At 26.0% G+C, this 19,996-nt stretch overlaps 2 protein-coding genes across 2 annotated transcripts; both read left to right on the top strand.

The window, feature by feature from the left end:
• Positions 1-1,075: 1,075 nt before the first annotated feature.
• Positions 1,076-18,644, top strand: LOC109610465. The gene is made up of 4 exons (XM_020029510.2): positions 1,076-1,478; positions 17,303-17,470; positions 17,929-18,036; positions 18,129-18,644. The coding sequence occupies exons 1-4, from the start codon at positions 1,305-1,307 to the stop codon at positions 18,210-18,212; spliced, it is 534 nt and encodes a 177-aa protein (XP_019885069.1). The 5' UTR covers positions 1,076-1,304; the 3' UTR covers positions 18,213-18,644.
• LOC105257741 (WD repeat-containing protein 63-like) lies at positions 13,257-16,414 on the top strand. Its single transcript, XM_020029509.1, has one exon. It carries the CDS (start codon positions 14,794-14,796, stop codon positions 16,303-16,305), a length of 1,512 nt encoding a protein of 503 aa, XP_019885068.2. The 5' UTR covers positions 13,257-14,793; the 3' UTR covers positions 16,306-16,414.
• Positions 18,645-19,996: the final 1,352 nt, after the last annotated feature.

Here is a 19,996-nt window from a genome sequence, read left to right as displayed (position 1 = left end):
CAAAAATTGTAGGGTGTGAAGGGGGAAATGAGATGGTAGCATTGGTTTGACCTTGGAAAGTCATTTGAAGGTCCCATAAAAGTCACCTTCAATTTCTTAAATTGAACCCACTATTTTTCATTACATATTCTTGTAGCTTATCTCGAGAGCTTTCCAAAACACTACAGACAAATGTTTTTTCATTAAGTACTTTTTGAGTTATAAGGCTTCAAAGTTTGCAGTACTTCGATATAAAATGCAAAATATCTCGTAAAATATTTAGTTTTCGGTAGTCTTACCCTAATACTTTTATGCACAGGATAATGAGACAAAACTATTGGTGCAAAGAAAACGTATGATTGTTTATAATAAAAAATGTGTAATTTGCAATGCATTTTTTGTTATAAACAATCATGCGTTTTCTTTGCACCAATAGTTTTGTCTCATTATCCTGTGCATAAAAGTATTAGGGTAAGACTACCGAAAACTAAATATTTTACGAGATATTTTGCATTTTATATCGAAGTACTGCAAACTTTGAAGCCTTATAACTCAAAAAGTATTTAATGAAAAAACATTTGTCTGTAGTGTTTTGGAAAGCTCTCGGGATAAGCTACAAGAATATGTAATGAAAAATAGTGGGTTCAATTTAAGAAATTGAAGGTGACTTTTATGTGACCTTCAAATGACTTTCCAAGGTCAAACCAATGCTACCATCTTATGTCCCCCTTCACACCCTACAATTTTTGTTTGAAACATTTCTTTCTGAAGAGTGCTGTTTTCGAGATATTCGAGTGTATTGATTAAAATGACTCACCCTGTATATATATATATATATATATATATATATAGAGAGAGAGAGAGAGAGAGAGAGAGAGAGAGAATGAAACAATAGTACTTTCATCTATATGTAGTTTTTCAAATTTCAATTAATTTTATCTTATTTCATAATAATGACTATGCAACCAAATCTAAGATGTGGTAAGTTCGATACGAATCTATCTTATATCGAATTAACGTCGATTGACCCAGCACTGTGCTGTGTAGCAGCAATGTAACATAGTGGGAGAGAAAGAATAGAGAGCGACTTCAAACTGTTTATACTGTAGGTAGTGCGCAGTGGTAAAAGCCTCTGTACGCACGGGCCGTGGTGAACATACAACAGGTGTCCGGCAATCGGCTTTACTGCGATACCGGTTCGGTTCTCCATTTTGCTCCCCCATCTGTTTACTCCTCTTCGCCTTTCACTCCACGACGAGTGAACAGAAGTAACAGCCGAGCCTGGATGCGAGCGTGCTGAACCTAAGTGTCCGGATCGGCGTAATATGATGTCGGAGACCGTAGTGACGATGGATGGTTCTAGCAACAACGCCAGCAATAATCAGCGGCAAGTACCGACGGTGAAGACGGAACCAGGTCAACCGAATCCCCTAGCCAGCATCAGGCTGAATGCGGCTTATTTCAAGACCATACCCGGTATCCTTAAGCTAGCGCAGCTGGTAAGCACACGTTTTATTTTTCGCTACCTATTTGATCCGTCGTGTATAAATGTCAAGAGATGAGAGAGCTAAATATGTTCCCGTGCTAATTTACATACTAAACTAGTATATCTAGTTTGATAATAATTTGCAATTCGATAACAAATTTGAACGTTTTTCGAAATAAAAGAAAGTAATGTTTTCGGAAAAAATTATTGAAAAAAATCATACAATAACATGACCTTTGCTGCCGTATTACTTACTTTCGGCATAAAATAATGTAAGTTACAAATAATATATAAATACAGTGAATAAATGGTAATCATTTTTTTAATAATTTTTATTTTACATTACTTAAAAACAATAATAAAAAACTATAATGGAAGTTAAATTTGATAATATTTGTTGCGATATTATTGAGAATATTATCGCGAATATAGAAAAAGTAGTGTGATACTAATATATTATTTCGTACAGTTGAGTACACAAATATCATTACACAATCATACACAAATATCAGAATTATATAGAATAAAAATTAAATTATATATACAACATTCTTTAAAAATTATATATATGTATATATATATATATATATATATATATATATATATACACACACACACACACACATACATACATACATAATAAATATAATTTTAAAATTATATATATATATATATATATATATATATATATATATAATTTTCAAAGAAATTTAAAAGATGAAATCTTCTTGAATGAAATCTTCTTTTTGGATTTGATTTTAGTCAATTAAATAAATCTTAAAATTTCTTGATGAAATTATGCATGCGTAACCGCAAATTGTAGAACTAATATTAAAAATATTTAACAATCTTTTCAAGATATATATTATAAGGAATTATTATAGAGAGAGAATACTTATCTAAAAAATATAATATTTATTAATCATTTGAGAATAATGTAATCTAGATAAAAAGTAGAATTATTTCTCTATATAACAGTATGTTACCACATTGTGTTATTTACTGTTTCTATATATTTCTTAATTCATAATTTTTTAATTCAAGTAGATTTTCTATTTTTAGCTTACATCTAGTTTACAACAGATTTGATACTTATCACGTAATAGTTAATAATAGAAGATTTTAAGGTCACTTGATGTATATTTTTGTAACAATCTTTGTTACACTATAATAGATATATCATAAACTGATCTCAAAGAATCAGAAAATTAACGATCTCATAATTAATTGTCATCCTGCTTTTCCATTTTTTTCACTTTTAAATAAATGTAAAACATAGATAATTCAAAATGTATATATATATATATATATATATATATATATATATCTTTTTATATGTATTTTGATGATTATATATATATATAACTATTATACTTTACATTTAATGTTGCCAATTGGCAATACTTCATTATTAAACATATGAAATTCAAGATTAGAGTGCTCGACACGAGAGTTTCTCGTTTTTGTTTTCACATATTTTCTCTCTTCATTATTACATTTTAAAATATATCGCTAAGTATTAAATCATCATAAAAATTTTCATATTGTTTTTTATAGCATTTCGCAGTCATCGGTCGACAATAATTCAAACAAACGAGGAAAAAGAGAAGTGATTTTTAGAAATGATTTTCTTTCATTTATACATTTAAAGAGATTTCATCTTTCACATAGACGAAGTAATGTTACATAATGCTACATCTACATTATTATTGTTTATTTCAATCGCAATGTTATACTTTTATAGTGATCGTATTCAATCAAAAATCAAATTTAAAAATTCGGTCAAATTAAAATTTGACTGATTATTATATCACAATATACAGAGTATTCACATAATTCGATAAACGATATTCCTCTTGATTTTTTTAAATATTTAATTCTATATTTTTCTTCTTTGTACGTATTAAATAGTTTTAATATTGTCAATTTTCTGTAGAGAAAATCTTTTTTTCTATGTAATGCACTTGATGCATTTTACTAAAATAAAATTAAAATTTGTATTGTATAATAAAAATGAAATAGAATAATTCAATACACAAAATTGTTTATTGCCGACAAGGAAAAATCTAAAAGTTAATGTTTTTATTGTGTGTGTATTTTTTGCAATTAATTCAATAATGTTGCCAATTCAATTATATCACTTAATTATTCGCGCAGATTATTGTTTTCTATGAGTCCAATTTCTTTAGTCTTGTTATCTATGATATCTATTAAAAGGTTAACAATATTTGATGCTTTCACTCGTTTTCAGAATTAAAATAATATCGTTTACACTTAAGCATCACTTCAATAGCAGAAATATGCCAAGGACTAATCGCATACCGCCTACTTACCTTACGAACATATATGAAGTATATAATCAGAATTGTTGTGACTTTGATAACGTTTTATGTTCTTATCTTCTGCACAATTGAATTAGAAAAAAATTTGATTAATTTATTCAATTTGAACCACGGTACTCTATGTAAAAGCTTTCAATAATCTCGATCTAAATATTTGTCTTCAACCGCGATGATTATAGAAAATAATTATCACCAATGTGAAATTCGATTTGAAGAATCTATAAAATACTTTTAACAATTATTTTTGCTTTTTTAAATAAAACCTTATATGTTATAGTTTTTGATAGAGCGAACAAAGTTTAATATTCTTTTAATTGCTTTAACAAAATGTTTGCATGCAATTTCCAAATTATCGCTTGAATATTTGTTTAAGAGAAAAGATGTGTTTAATTCTATTTTTTTACTTTATATTTTTGTTGTGCCTTTTTTATTTTAATTACAATTAGTTATTTATTGCTGTTATAAATATTCTTCACACAATGTCCACATATTTAGAATATTTTTTCAACTGAAATGTATACACTATTATTATTAATAATCTTCGACTATTAAAAATCTTGATTGACTGTCTTTCTCTTTCTGTGTGTGCGTGTGTATATGTGTACGCGCATGTATAATGTTCATTAATCATTAACTTCATAAAATTTACATTTCCTTTGCACGCAGCATTCTTATTGCATTTTACTAAAATTTATGAAATACAATTGAATTTATGAAGTACAATATAATATACATATACATATAATATACACATACACATAAAATATATATATATATATATATATATATATATATATAATATACATATACATCCATATTATGTATGTATATATATAATTTGTGCATAATAATTTACAAAATGTTATCCTAAAGTTTTTCAAATGTTTCAGAAAAAATTGTTTCACTCAAATAGTCCTAATTGAAATCTTTAAAGTAACTTTTTTAAGAGCATAAGAAGGAATTAATACATAATAATAAGAAATAAACAATAATGGAAGTAACCCTAATGTTTCTTCCATTATTGAAAGTAGTAAAAATTGTTTTGTGTCTTCATTAGTGTATTCATTATTCTTTGCCATTGAAAAAAATCGATCCTTTAGATTTCTTTTATCTATTACCGCGTCATATGTATTTTTAATTTCTAAAAACATCTTGTCTTCTTACTTGCCTGATTTAGACTGTTATGACTTTTTTCCCTTCTCTAATTGTAAGACAAAAATCAAATTAAAAGAAGAAGATTTATTGATATTGCAAAGGAGATTTAAACTATGAAAACACATTGATACGAAAGGATTTCTAGGACGGTTTCCGATCATGATAGAAACTTAATGAAATCATGTATATTCCTAACGGGATTATTTTAAAGATGACGATTAAGTTTCTAAGATGAGGCACCTTCTTCGTTCAGATATATACTTTTAAGTAACACGGTATATAGGAAAAAAATTGATTTATTTTAGGTTTATAAAAATGTAATAAAAATATATAGAAAATTTACTTCTGTATAGATACAAAATTAATATATTACTATGGTACTCTAATTCTCTTTTCATTCTCTCTCTCTCTCTCTCTCTCCCTCTCTCTCTCTCTCTCTCTCCCCCTCCTCTCCCCCCTCTATCTATCTATCTATCTAGCTATCTATCTCTCTATTTCTCTATTTCTATCTATCTATTTCTTCAAGCTTATATACTATATTTATTAAGAGTAAAAAAAAGAAGACTAAAAAAAGAGTAAAAATACATCATAATATTTTGTGACATTTTTTCAATAAAGTACATATCCACTATGTACGAGTATACGTCATCATAACGTCATGCGACCAGCTAACTTATACGTTGAATACCTACAGTGGCAAAACCGCGTAACGGTATTTCTTACGGAGCAGTTAACAAAAACATTTTACCTTTACCAGGTAGAAAATATTCTAATATCACAAAAGAGTTTCTGATATCACAATATTATATTAGTTTATTTATCCGAAATCGAATTTAAATAATGATTGCGACTTGTTATTATTTTTAATTTGAATTAAATGTTTATAATTGTTTTGACAATAAGTTAAAAACCGTAACATTAATTTGTTTAAACGTAAAGAAACATGTATGTTTCATAATATTCTAAAATTGGAAGTCATCAATATAGAATTACAGAAAATATTTTAAAAATCCGCTATTAACTTGAATGCACAAATTTGCACAATTTTGATTGTAATTTTCTAGAAAAGGCTCAAACATAATTTACTGTATATAAAATATATATATATATATATATATATATATTTATATACATATATATATATATATATATTCATATGTTTTAATTACTTATTTCATAATAATAGACTGAAAAGTAGATGAATAAATCTTTAATTTTTATAAAAGTATAAAAATTATGTTTGTAAGGAATATTCTTTTTTGTAAATTGTTCTGTCTTTCTCAATCTATATTAATTTATGAAAAAAATGTTATGAAGCAATGCTTATAAAAAAAATTATTAATGCAACACAATGTGACTGATATGTGTATGGGATGTGTTTATATCACATATATTATGTTACAAAATATTTGCAAATTTTTATTCGAATATCATCTTTTATCATCAAAGATGTATCGTCTTATTATTATCTCTGATATTAAAGACAATCAAGTCGGCAAGCGTTATTTTCATTTAACTTTCAGATTATGTATCTTTATATTCTTCTTTGCCTTAAGTACAAGGTTGCATATTATTTATGATCGATAAAAGTAGAAAGGAATGTATATTGATCTAACACGAAATTATTCTTATAAGCATATGTGACTTTACATAGCCAGTGACACTTATACCGTAAACAGTGAAAGAAATAGTAATGAATGTATTCGAAAGTTTTGCAAATTCTTTTGCTATCAAACTAAAATTATAACGTATTGTATATATTGTACGTATTGTATAAGGTGTTATATATAATGAAATTTTATTTCTTATTGACTTTAATATTAGATGTAGTTAGTAACGAATTTTTAATATTTAATCAATTAAATTTTTAAATAACTTTTGAAATTAGAAACAATATAAAACTTTATTTTATTTTGTAATTGGTCAAAATATCACATATTGTATATATATATCATATTTAATATAAAATGTTACGTTGATTTTAATTTGTCATATACGTTATTTAAACATTATATGTTATTGTATTATAATTAAAATAACTTGTAACAATTGCTTTTTTTTCATTAGTGAACCAATTATTTAACAAAAATATTCTAATCGGTAATGAAAATGTATAATATTAACTTGATTTATTTATTTTTAATATCTTTTCCTTAATTCTTTTCTTACTAATCACTTGTTTTAAACAAAAAATCCATATTAATTTTTATTTAATCACCGATACTCATCACTACTATTTCACATTAAAATGTATTACAATCAATGTTTATAATTTAATGTTTGAGAGTGTAGGATGTCTAATTAATAGTATAATAAGTATACGTCGTATACGTAAACTTTGGCGCCGTGCAATAAAATATATTAACACAATGATTTAAATTCTCTGATTTATCAATAATTAATTGAAATAATATTTTATTCATTTATTCTAAAGTTGTTGATATTTTTAATTGACAGATTAATATACCATAACTGATGCACTTACATTCTTCAAATATTATATATGGGGAGAGGAAAGGAAATGTCTTAACATAAAATTGGTATGGTAAAATTGAGATATATATATATATATATATATATATATATATGAATATGTATTAAAGCATTCTTTGTGTGTACATAAATATCGCACATGCATAAGAAGATCGTTAAATATTAGATGATTAGTAAATGCATTATTTTAAAAAAATTGTAAAAAAGACAAGATGCAGGAATTAAAAATAGATATTAATGATATAAAAATTATGATTACACACACACACACACACACACATATGTGTGTATGTATGTATATATGTATATATGTATGTATGCTGATGATAAAATAAAAAGTGAGATGTATGAAATAGTGGGGTTTCTATATGAGAAGCTGATTGTCAAGTTGAAGTAGTTATCGAGTAATTTAATGATTTAACGTGTAGGAAATTCAATTTTATCGTTCTTCTGCAGTGCGAATGTAGAAAACAGTTATGTGAATGATTTTTATTACAGCATATCATTCGATTATTGAATTCGGTTATGAATTATTATAGATGACAATAATGAAATATTCTCTTTCTTACTTAATTTTACTTTATACTATTATATGTACAATATTTATAAAAGAAATTTTTATCTGTTATTTTCGGTTTACAAATAAAGAAAATTTAATATAATTATGATTGAAAAATATTTGATATAATCATGATTGAAAAATATTTGTTTAATGTAATGCACTTTTTTAAGAGAGCTTCAAGAGATATAAGCCTTATATTCTTTAGTTCATTTTATTTTAATAAAAATTTAGTGTTTAACCGTAGTATTTAATTTTGAATATAAAAAAGGAATCCCAGCATATAGTGTCTTCTAATCAAATATTTCTTAACATTCGTCTTTTTAATTGATCAAAGACAGATATTCTATACAAATTCTAGAGATCTAGAGATTTAACAATAAGAAATATTGATTTTTGAAATTGAGAGCTACATACAACAAAATATTTTTGAAAATCTTTGATATTTCTTTATAATAAATATTTACATAAATCTTTACATAAATTTTTACATAAAGTACATGCTAAAAATATTATATATAGGCTCCTGTTGAATTCAAACTACGTCTAACGATTATTTTAATTATTTTATAATAATTAAAAAAACAGATATATAACGAGAGTTAATCGAGAGAAACAAGATTTTGAAGAGTTATTCCAAAAATTGTGCAGAAAATGAAGCGTGAAAGATATGGAAGAGCTAGGCATGCAATCGCAGAATTACAAAAAACATTATGATATCGAATTTTTTGCCTCAAGAAAAACAGTGGAATGTTTGGCGAGAAAGAACCGGTTTTCGATAATAAATGATTAAGTGTATAACGAACGAGAATTTAGATAGAGATGAATTCGATATTACGCATCTCACTATGCTAGATCGCACACGATGACCATACATGTTCATCCAGACAACCGGTACTATACGGAGAGTGTCTCATAGTCACAATCAGTACCATCAGCGCCGCGCCGATATTGCTGCGACAACAATATCGGAATGTCTCATTGAGAATGTATCCTTTAACTCTTCGACCATCTTGCCACACGAATTTGACAAACACGTCACTACTGGATGTTCGCGTGTTATATTAAATCATATAGCATTTGATTAAAAAGTATCATTGATAAGTGCTCGAATAGTAGAGCGAAAGAATGCGAAAAAGATGTATGTAATATTAATATGAGATGAGTAGCTGCTAATGCATAGTTAGTTGTTAGATAATTGTTAATTTTTTACTCGCAAGTTTCAACATGTTTTCATTTCATTTCAATATGTGTGTTTATATTTATTTATTGTATATAACAATTTTATTCATCGAATTGTGATAATTAACTTACATTGTCAGAGAGAAAAGATCATATTATTATTGCTTATCAAATTTGACTTCAACTGTCGATTTGTAGATTGATTTAATCTTCTTAATGTTTTACACTTGATGATTTTGACTATTGCAAGCAAATAATAGTCAAAATTAAACATTTAGAAATATAATTTTACATAAGAAAATTTATTTAGGTTTATCTATATTTATATTTTTACATGAAAAAATCCATGTATACATTTTTAAATAATCATAAAACATTTAGATTCATGTAATAAAGTTTATAAAATATTTATTAATACTAAAATACATATACTAATTGAAATACGATACTAAAATACAGAACTTTTTATTTTTTTAAATAACATCTATTGTTAAAATATGCAATGTTTTACATAATAAAATTATATAGTTTATTTTGTATATGTGTGCAATTTTGCATAATCTATTTATAAACACTCGAATTTATTATGAAGTTGTGTATATATATATATATATATATATATATATATATATATATATATATATTATAGAGTTGTATTGTAGTTACATAATATCACAGAAGAAAACATATTTTTATCTATGCTCGAATCCAAGAATCGATGTAAATAATCCTTAAAGTTGATTTAAATTTTGATATTGGAGTGGTTTCTTTATTATTATTTAAATATGCATTGTGCACTGTATTGCTTACAGTCGCTAGATTATCACTGAAAATTAAAAATAAATTTTTAATTTAATTGATAAATGTATAAAAAACTATGTACATATATAAAACTATATATCATATAAAAAAATTTATAAAAATCAAAACAATATTTTGCACTTTTAAGCTTTTCTTTTAATTTTTGTTTCTTTTATAATTTCTGTACATATTTTTTATAGATAAAAAAAGCAAATTTTTATATTTCTAACATAACTTGTGATAAACAATGTTAGATTGATAAAATATCACCATTGATCAAATATTCATCAAACTTAATTACTATAGAGTTTATGTAGTTGTTATGAGCTATATGATTATTGCTCACAAATTGATTGCCGAATTCTTGAACTATAATAATTAATACCTAGGATTACTCATTATTGAGAATTGCATGCAAAGTAAAAGCAAATTCATATAACCTTGCTGACATAATAATGCTACATAATGCATCATCGATATACTCATGTCATAACTATTTATGTATCTGTGCGCATACGTGGAAATATAGGTTGCAAATTATGCCAAGAATAAAAATGAATGACTTTTTTTCATTGTCAATGTGATACAAGTAATACGAACTATTATAATTAACATAGGCATCATTATATATTAAAAAATTGCAACTTTTGAACATTTTTAGAGATTCTAAATCATTTTTTATGTAATGTGTCAAAAATAATGCGAGCTAAAATTTAATTTAGCAAAATATTTATTTTAAAATTGAATTATTTAATAATATTTAATAAAATAAAATTATATATATACATATATATATATATATATATATATATATATAATTATATATATATATATATATATATATATATAATTTTATTTTATAATTATATTTTATTATATATATATATATATATATATATATATATATAATTTTATTTTATAATTATATTTTATTATATATATATATATATATATATATATATATATATATATATACAGGGTGTCCCAAACTCATAATTAATCTTTCAAAGACAGATTCCTGAGATCATTTGGAGACGATTTTTCCTCAACGAAAATGTCGAGGCACTAATAATTTTCGAATTATAAGTGATTGGAAATAAGGGTTTTTTTGTAAACTAAGCTTTGTAGAAATAAAATATTAACAAAACCACATTCTTCGATTAATTTTAAATAGAGATTTACTTTAATTGAGTTTTAATTTAAGGCTTAATTGCAAAGGTATATGATGACAAAAATCGGGAACATGCAAAAAATGATGGCCTTTATCGACATTTTCGCTGAGAAAAAATCGTCTCCAAAGATTCCCAGGAATCTGTCTTTGAAAGATTGATTATGAATTTTGGGACACCATGTGTGTGTGTATATATATATATATATATATATATATATATATATATATATGCGCTTAGTTGTATAAATAGTGTATATTATTTCTTCTAAAAAACTAAATATAATTAATTTCGCAATAAGTTTATATAAATTTAAACATTTATTATAACTCGTTATCGAAGTCAACGTAATAAGCTTTATTGAATGTGAGTAAATTGTTTTGGTAAAAGTAAAAAATATTCATCGGTATCATAATTTACATCATCAGTAATTTATTTATATCTTTCATATCTAATTTTTTTAAATCTATTTTTATGTTTTCAGTGTTATTTCCATTTTATTGTGTGTATGCACAAAATGATATATGATAGTATATAAGAGTATATAAACATATATATATATATATTTTTTTTTTATTACTAAATTATATAAAATTTAATACCTGATAAGCATGATAATAAAAATCAAGAAAAAGTCTATGAAATGAATGGCAAGAAATCTCAATAAAATATAAAATCACAGAGAAACTTTTATATATTATCCCTAGACTGCTAACAGTGATTTTAAATGAAAATAGAGCAACCATATAATTGGACAGAATATAATTACTGTATTAATGGACAGAATGTTAATCCAGAATATTAATCGGTTCTTATCTATAACTATCAATTAATACTCGTCTATATATAAAAATAGTTTATATTTTAATAATTGCCATCAAATTAAAATATGATATATAAAATATGTAGCAATCTATAATATATATAAACTTAGGGAAAAATTATACTCGTAAACTTCCATATAGATATTATATTTAGACTGCTAATATCGAAGAGCAGTCATTTACAACTATATATATGAATATGAATACTATATGAATACTATATGAATATATATATATATATATATATATATATATATATTACTCTATATAATTGTAAATGACTACTCTTCGATATTAGTAGTCTAAATATCGTATCTCTGGAAGTTTACGAGTATAAGTTACGAATATAAGTTTAATTCTTTTGGTAAGTGAATTTTATTGTAGGAACTTTCTTTTGTCATAAGACAACAGAAAGAAGATTTAACAAAAATTTTATATTATAAAATGTTATCGAAAACACAAAGAAAAAAAATGACAAAAAAAGGAAAGGAAAAAAAGAAAAAAATAAACAAAATTTTAAAAAATTTTTGTTATTACATCAACAAATAAATATTAACAAATATTATAATAATAAATAATTAAAATAAATTGCATAATTTTCACAAAGTATGCAACATTATTTCCTCTATGCGCAGTTATTTATAATTTCAATTAATTAGTAATGTATGATTACACAACAACAATAGATAAAGGTGCAAAGTATAGTAGACTGTTACTAGTAGGACGTTTAACTGTAACTACGCATGTAAATCGATAGATATAGGTTACTGAGATTTCTCATTAACTTTGCGATGTCTGTTATCTCTATATCGGCTTCACATATTATAATATCGCTTGTTCTGAGAACAGATCTTCATAAAAATATATTTTTTTGTCATTGTACAAAAGCATCATTTTAGATTTTGCATAACGAATGCATAATTTTCTTTCTTATTAGTTTATTTATTTTTTTTCAGTAGTTACAATACTAATACAACGTTCTTTATTTTAACGCTTTATTTTATGAGTTATATAATTTTTATCATTAATATATATATATATATATATATATATATATTATTATCTTTAAAACATATGTAAAATAATGTAAACAATTTAAATAACACGCAAATACATTTATTTATAGTATAAAATATTATAGCTATTATTATAGCGATTAGAATAGATATTTGCTTACATATATATATATATATATATATATATATATATATATTTCTTTTTTTCAATTTTTATGACAACTAATGGAAGATTATATATATATATATGTGTGTGTGTGTGTCTGTGAAATCTTCTTGGAAACCATAGTAAATAGTATTGTTTAATCGATATGAAGAACCGTTTGTGACTAAACTGTTCTCATTATTATTTGTTGTCGTTACGAACCGCGAGAATGATGTTGACGAAAGTAGTAAAATGCCGATCGAGTTGGATTCTACACGACGAAAATATTGAAAATGTGCAACACATTAGCCTCCCTCCTGAAGTTCAACGAGAACTAGGTTGTTTAGTGGGCGAACATGTATTTCTCGAATATCCTTGGGCTTATGTGTCACGAGAAGCTGTTTTAAGATTTGCCAATGTAACGGGCTCATCGCTGGAACCATATCGAGATAAGATTGAAGTTTATAGCGGCGATACTTTCCTCATAGGTTATTCATCAACTCGATTGATTGCTTGCGATTTTGTCATCTGCTTGACGGAAGATGCAAAGTCAGTGATAGCAAAAAGAAACACTGACATTAGCAAAAGAATCTGGAATGAGATTATCCAGAAGATCAAAAGGACTGGTAGATCTTGGAAGTCTCTCGGAAGTGAAACGGCATTAGATGGAAATGTGATCAAAAATACGAGAGAATTCTTTGAGATGCAAGTATGCCTTCCAATTAAGTCTTTAGGTTTGAATCGAAACCTCCATGACAGATTTTCGAAGAAATCTTGGGATAGTTACGTAGAATTAATTCCATATGAGAGATTCGAGAATGTTGACAAGAAATGTATTTCTAGGATGATCCAAACACACTTTAAGCCTCGTGAAATCCAAGTGCAAACTTATCCCGGTTATCCCAAGAACGCCTGGACTCAATATATCTATGAAGATACTCTAAAGCTGGATGTTGATAATAGTGAATTTGGAGAAAAGGAAAAAGAATCAGTCGAAGGAAAGTCGGAAGAGTTTGAAGAGAAAAGAGAAAACGAAGAGACTAAAGAGATGTTTGATATCAAAGTGGAAAAGAAACCAGTAGAGAACCAAAGCTTATTAGCACTCTTTTTGGAAGATCACGCAAAAGTAATGATTGATGCGGTATGCTATAATACAGTCATAAATGTACACATAGACGATATTGAGACGCTTGCACGGCAAGAATTTGAAACAATTCGGCTGCGAGATGAGATTACTTATGTGGAACGAGTCTCCCTTGTTTATTTGAATTTGACGATAGGAAAGGTTATCTCCGATGTTTCTTGGCATCCGTGTTTCAATGATTATGTGGCTATTTCTTATGTCACCGTACCATTACACAAAGTCACCCAATTTTCGTCAAATATCGAGTATAACTTTGTGTCAAAAACGGAACCGACAGTATTATTGTGGTCTCTCACCGATTCTCTTTGACCACGATTGTTATTGCGATGCGACCAGGAAATTTATTGCATCTCCTTTTGTCCAACGAACGGTGATTTTGTAATCGGCGGTTCCGCGTCCGGACAAGTAATCATTTGGAATATTCATGAACAAATAGAAAATCAAGCAAATGTCAAACTCGAGTTTTTTATTCAAGATGTTACCGTACCAATAGCGGGAATGTCTGATCGAGATCATTCGCACGAGCTGCCAATTCGTCAAATACAATGGCTTCCTAGTAATTACAGGATAGAACCATCCGGAAAATTAACGAAATTATCCACTTGTTCGAGTTGTCAGTTTATGACAACTTCCGAAGACGGTACCCTTGCTATATGGGATCTTTTAAGGTACTCCATTATCTCCCAGTTGAAGCCAAGTGATTGCAAAAATCTTGATGAACTTTTTCGACCGACGTATCGATTGAATGTTCGACCTCATAACGATCCATTTTTCACACCTCTTTATCTATGTCTTTCATCAGTCAGCGTTTTTCAAGAAGGCGATAAGAGTCATGATGAATTAGATTTTATGGATAAAAATGACACGAAGAGATTGTGGATTGGTACGGCGCAAGGACACTTCGCTTGCTGCACCTGGGAAAGCCAGATGTTCGACGTGGAAACGTCCGGTGTAAACGAATGCAAACTTTTAGATTGCACTTCCGCGCATGATGGTCCCATTGCAGTGATTTTACGATCACCGCATTTTTCGGACATTCTGCTGACGATGGGCGGTCACGTTTTTGCTATTTGGAAAGATGATTATTTAAACTTTCCAGTGTTCAGACGAAAATCCGATTGCACGTATACCGCATGTTGCTGGAGTAATCGTCCGGGAATTTTTCTAATGGGTACGAGTCTAGGCGATCTGGAGATTTGGGATATCGAAAAAAGAGCAAACAAACCGGTGCTCACGCAGACTATATCGAAAAAGCCGATAACTCTCTTGTCACTTCGAGTATTGTGTAAACAAGACTTTAAACTGATTGGTGCTGGTGATTGCAATAGCGCGTTTCGTATTTTTGAAGAACCAGCAGAGATTAAGGATGATATACTTGAAAAGGGAGATTGGTTTGAAGAGTATGTATGGAGGGAAATAAGAAGAAAAAAAATTTTTTCTTCGTGGCAGAAAAATTTTCTTCAAAACGACGCGACTATTATTACTAGAAGACAAACAAGAATGGACGAAGAACATAGATTAAAACTCGAAATGACAAGGATAAAACTTCACAGAGAGCACGAGGAACGATTAAAATTGGAAGCTGAAGAGAAAATACGCAAAATGTCAAAATCTAAAGATATTATATGGAAATTGCACCAGCAAGATACGATGAAAAAAGTTCTTTTAGAAAAGAAGAAATTTGTACCACAAGAATTGGAAGAAAAAAGATTACCGCTGATTCGTTTAACTGAAGAAAGAAATCTAAAAATGAACAAAGGAAGAAACGAAATTGCGCTTCGAGACAAGTATTTTGATGATTTTGTTTCTCTCGAATTCTCCGACTATGATTTGGAAAAAAAGAACCAAAACTCAAAACAAAGATATAATATGGTAGAGGACGAAAAGATAATTGATATATATTTGCAAAAATTTTATAAAATTAGGAACGAGACACGAAAGATAATGGCGGAGAAATCAATTTCAAAATTCGCACGCATAAAGGCAAAAAAGGTTACAAAAAAATTGTAAACGCAAGAATAGAAAGCTTGAGAAATTCTCTTGAGAAAAGTGATTTTAAATATAATAATTTAAGTTGTATGAATTGATGAGATAATTCGACAAATAGCAGGAAAATATTTCGGGATTGCAAATTTTATATAATATATTATAAAAAACTAATTTTGTATATATATATATATATATATATATATATATATATATAATGTGCAATATGAATATAAAATATAATTATCTTACGTGTATGTTGTATTAAAATTGTGATTAAATTAATATAATTTTTACAACATATTAAAATTTTAGATTAATATTTTAGAAAGTAACATTATATAGTATAGAATAAAGAAAAAGTATAAATTATTAATATATTTACAGAAAAATAAATTATTAATGTATTTACAAAAAAAATAAATTTAGTTTCCTAAATTTAAAAAATTTTTTAAATAAATTATTCCATACTATTGTAAAATAGATTTATTTCAGATTTATTATAATAATTCAATCTAATTAAATCGATTTATCTACTCAATGTAACATGAAACATTCATAAATAACAATAAAAACAGTCTTATAGTCTGTAATAAAAGATAGTTTTCTTGTTATACAAACAAATGTGTATATACAATAAATAAATATAAAATAAATTTTAAGTTAAGTTTCAATTTTTTTCATATTTTATTTTAATTCTATTATTTTTAAAAAATATTTTACTTGCTGAAAAAGTCTAATATTACAGGAAATCACTGTATAATTATATATTTAATTTATAATTTTATATATATATATATATATATATATATATATATACATGAAATATTAACTGAAATTTAAATATGAAAGTTGAATACCATTAATTTATTATTAGTACAAATGCTGTCTTCATTATTTAAGTAAAAAATTATCTTGTTGTTATTACGATTATTAAAAATTTTTGTTTCATGAAGTTAATTGTGCAATGTGCGCAATGGAAAATATGCGCGATATTCACACATATTTATACATTTTCCAGGGTCTAGGTATAATATGTATGGCATGTGCATCTCCTGCATATATAGGTGCAACACACTGGTTTCTATTTGTTGCGGTAATATCCTTCATATCTACACTCATATGGTGCGCCGTATATTTTTTGTCCCTCAGGGAAGTACTTAAAGTGCCCATCAACTGGATCTTAACTGTAAGTGAAAGTTATTAAAAAGTTGAAGTAAAACATTGTGCATGTGTGTGTGTGCACAATGTGCGCCATCAAAATTTTTTTCACTTTTTTCTCTATTGTATGTTATATTTTATTTACTTCCAAATATTTAATCTTATGTTTAGTTAATTTATTTAACTCTTCTACTAAAAATAAATAATTTAATCTTTTAAGAGTTTTTAAGAATATTGATGTATTTTTTAAAGATGCGTGTGTACACAATATTATTTATATTATATCTTAAATTAATTTTGTTTTCTAGTGTGAAAAAGTCTAACATTTAATGTAATATTATGTCTTCTATATTTTTTATCAGTATATAAATACTTAATAATTAATAAATAATTAATTAATAAAATCGATTTTAAAATCGATGATAATATGTGTATACGGTTAATTGTACAAAATAATTATATTTTGTATATTTATTTTTTTTTCAGGAACTTCTAAATACATCTATAAAAGCCGTACTTTACATGATTGCATTTATCGCTCAGCTATCGGCTTGGACAGCTTACAGAACTTCATCATCGAATATCGCTGCTGGAGTGAGGCCCATTATTAAAATATTAATAGATGAAAAAAATATTTTTTATTTAAAATGTTTTTAAAATACATATATTTAATATTATTTATTTAGATATTTGGAATCTTTAACACCATTGCATACGCTGCTGGGGCTTATTTTCTATACATCGAATGGAAGAACACTAATACGCAATAAACATCATCGGCCTAGAAGCCAGAACTGAACTACTTGAAGAACATGCAACATTAATAATCGCTATGACTAGAATCGTGACTTTTCGTCCGTTTTGTAAAAATTTTGTTATATTAGGATTGTGCTCGACAAGAATGTCAGCTCTGGGAGAGGTGGTTTAAAACTAGTCCGGCGTGATCCTTTTCAAATCGTATGTAATTTAAAGAAAGATTTTGTGCCTTTTAAGATTAGTTACATGTGATTATCATGATCATTATCATTAGGACAAAATTCGATACCATTTTGAAAAGGGTCAATGAAATCGCAGAAACGAATGAGGTATGCTACATTCAAGTACTGTATATTCGAAGATGATTATATTGCACTCATAAAATCTTGTATGAAATCATTGAATATATCTGTAATTTTATTTAAACTTATACATGTAATATAAATAAGTGATATTTACTTTTTTAAATCAGTTTATTTAGAATGAATAGAATGTTAAAAAAATGATTTTTATATAAAAATTCATTTTTATATAAAATTCAATTTTATAAAATTTCAATATTTTTATATAACGTGGTTAATTGAATATTATATTCAACTTGTATATGTATGTGTGTTTATTACTAAAAATATAAATATTTATATAAATATACATATTTAGATAAGATACATAATGTGTGGTAGTGTGTTACAAATAATAAATTATATTTTATGACAGATAATATCCATCATCCAATCTTCTATACAAACACTACTATACTTTCGTTCTTATTAATATTTATTTGAAATTTGTAATTAAGAAATTTTAAATATTATTTTATTATATAACACTAGAATTTATAATACCTAATATATTACAGATAAATTTAATTTCTTGTTAGACATTTTTTAAGCAAAATTTTTGAGAAGCATCATTTTGCTTGCATTACTTTGGTCATATCCTTCGAAGAATGTTGAAACAAATAGTTTTAAGAAAAATCTTATATCTCAATGTGCGAATCTTATATCTCAATGTGTTTATCAATCACTTTCAATCAATATAGATTAATTAATAAAACTTAATTAATGCTTAATTTTATGATCTGAAACTATTTAGACAATTAAGATGTCCATATGTCCTATTTTCAATGACAATTTTGACAATTTTATGAATTTATAAATGTTTGATGATCCCAATGTATTAATTTTTTTGCATCTGATACAAAAGTGCGTAAAATTTTTGATATTATTTCCTAAAACATTATTTTTTTGTATTTTTACATACTATATTACAAAAAAGATTTTATTTATGTATACATATATTTCTTTATACATAATATATATGTAGATAAGCATACAAACACACATAAGACATACACGCATACAATATTATATACACACATATATATATATATACACATCTTCTAGATTGGATGCAGCATAAGTTTTTTTTTATATTCTTTGCTATTCTCGCATATAAATCATAAATTTTAAATATATTATAAGAATTTAGCGAGTCGAAAAATAGGACACTTTTTAACATTGTGTAAAACTTTTATTTAAACAAATAAACAAATTAAATAAACAAATAAATAAACAAATGTTTTTAATAATAAAATTAAGACGAACGATTGCAAAATATCAAAATATATTATATCAAAATAGAAAAATAATAGTATTTCAAATAGTCATGCACGCTTGCAAAGTAATCAAGATTTAATCTCTATAAATTATCAAAAATAAAGAAATATTATCAGTCTTTTCATCTTTACATTTGTGATTTTAAGTTTACAGTGCCTTTTTTTAATTTTTTTTCAACT

This window comes from Camponotus floridanus, unplaced genomic scaffold (genome assembly GCF_003227725.1).
Source record: "Camponotus floridanus strain SB8 unplaced genomic scaffold, Cflo_v7.5 scaffold38, whole genome shotgun sequence".
Taxonomy (NCBI): domain Eukaryota; kingdom Metazoa; phylum Arthropoda; class Insecta; order Hymenoptera; family Formicidae; genus Camponotus; species Camponotus floridanus.
The sequence above is the reverse complement of the archived record's forward strand: the minus strand, read 5'-3'. Positions and strand labels throughout refer to the sequence as shown.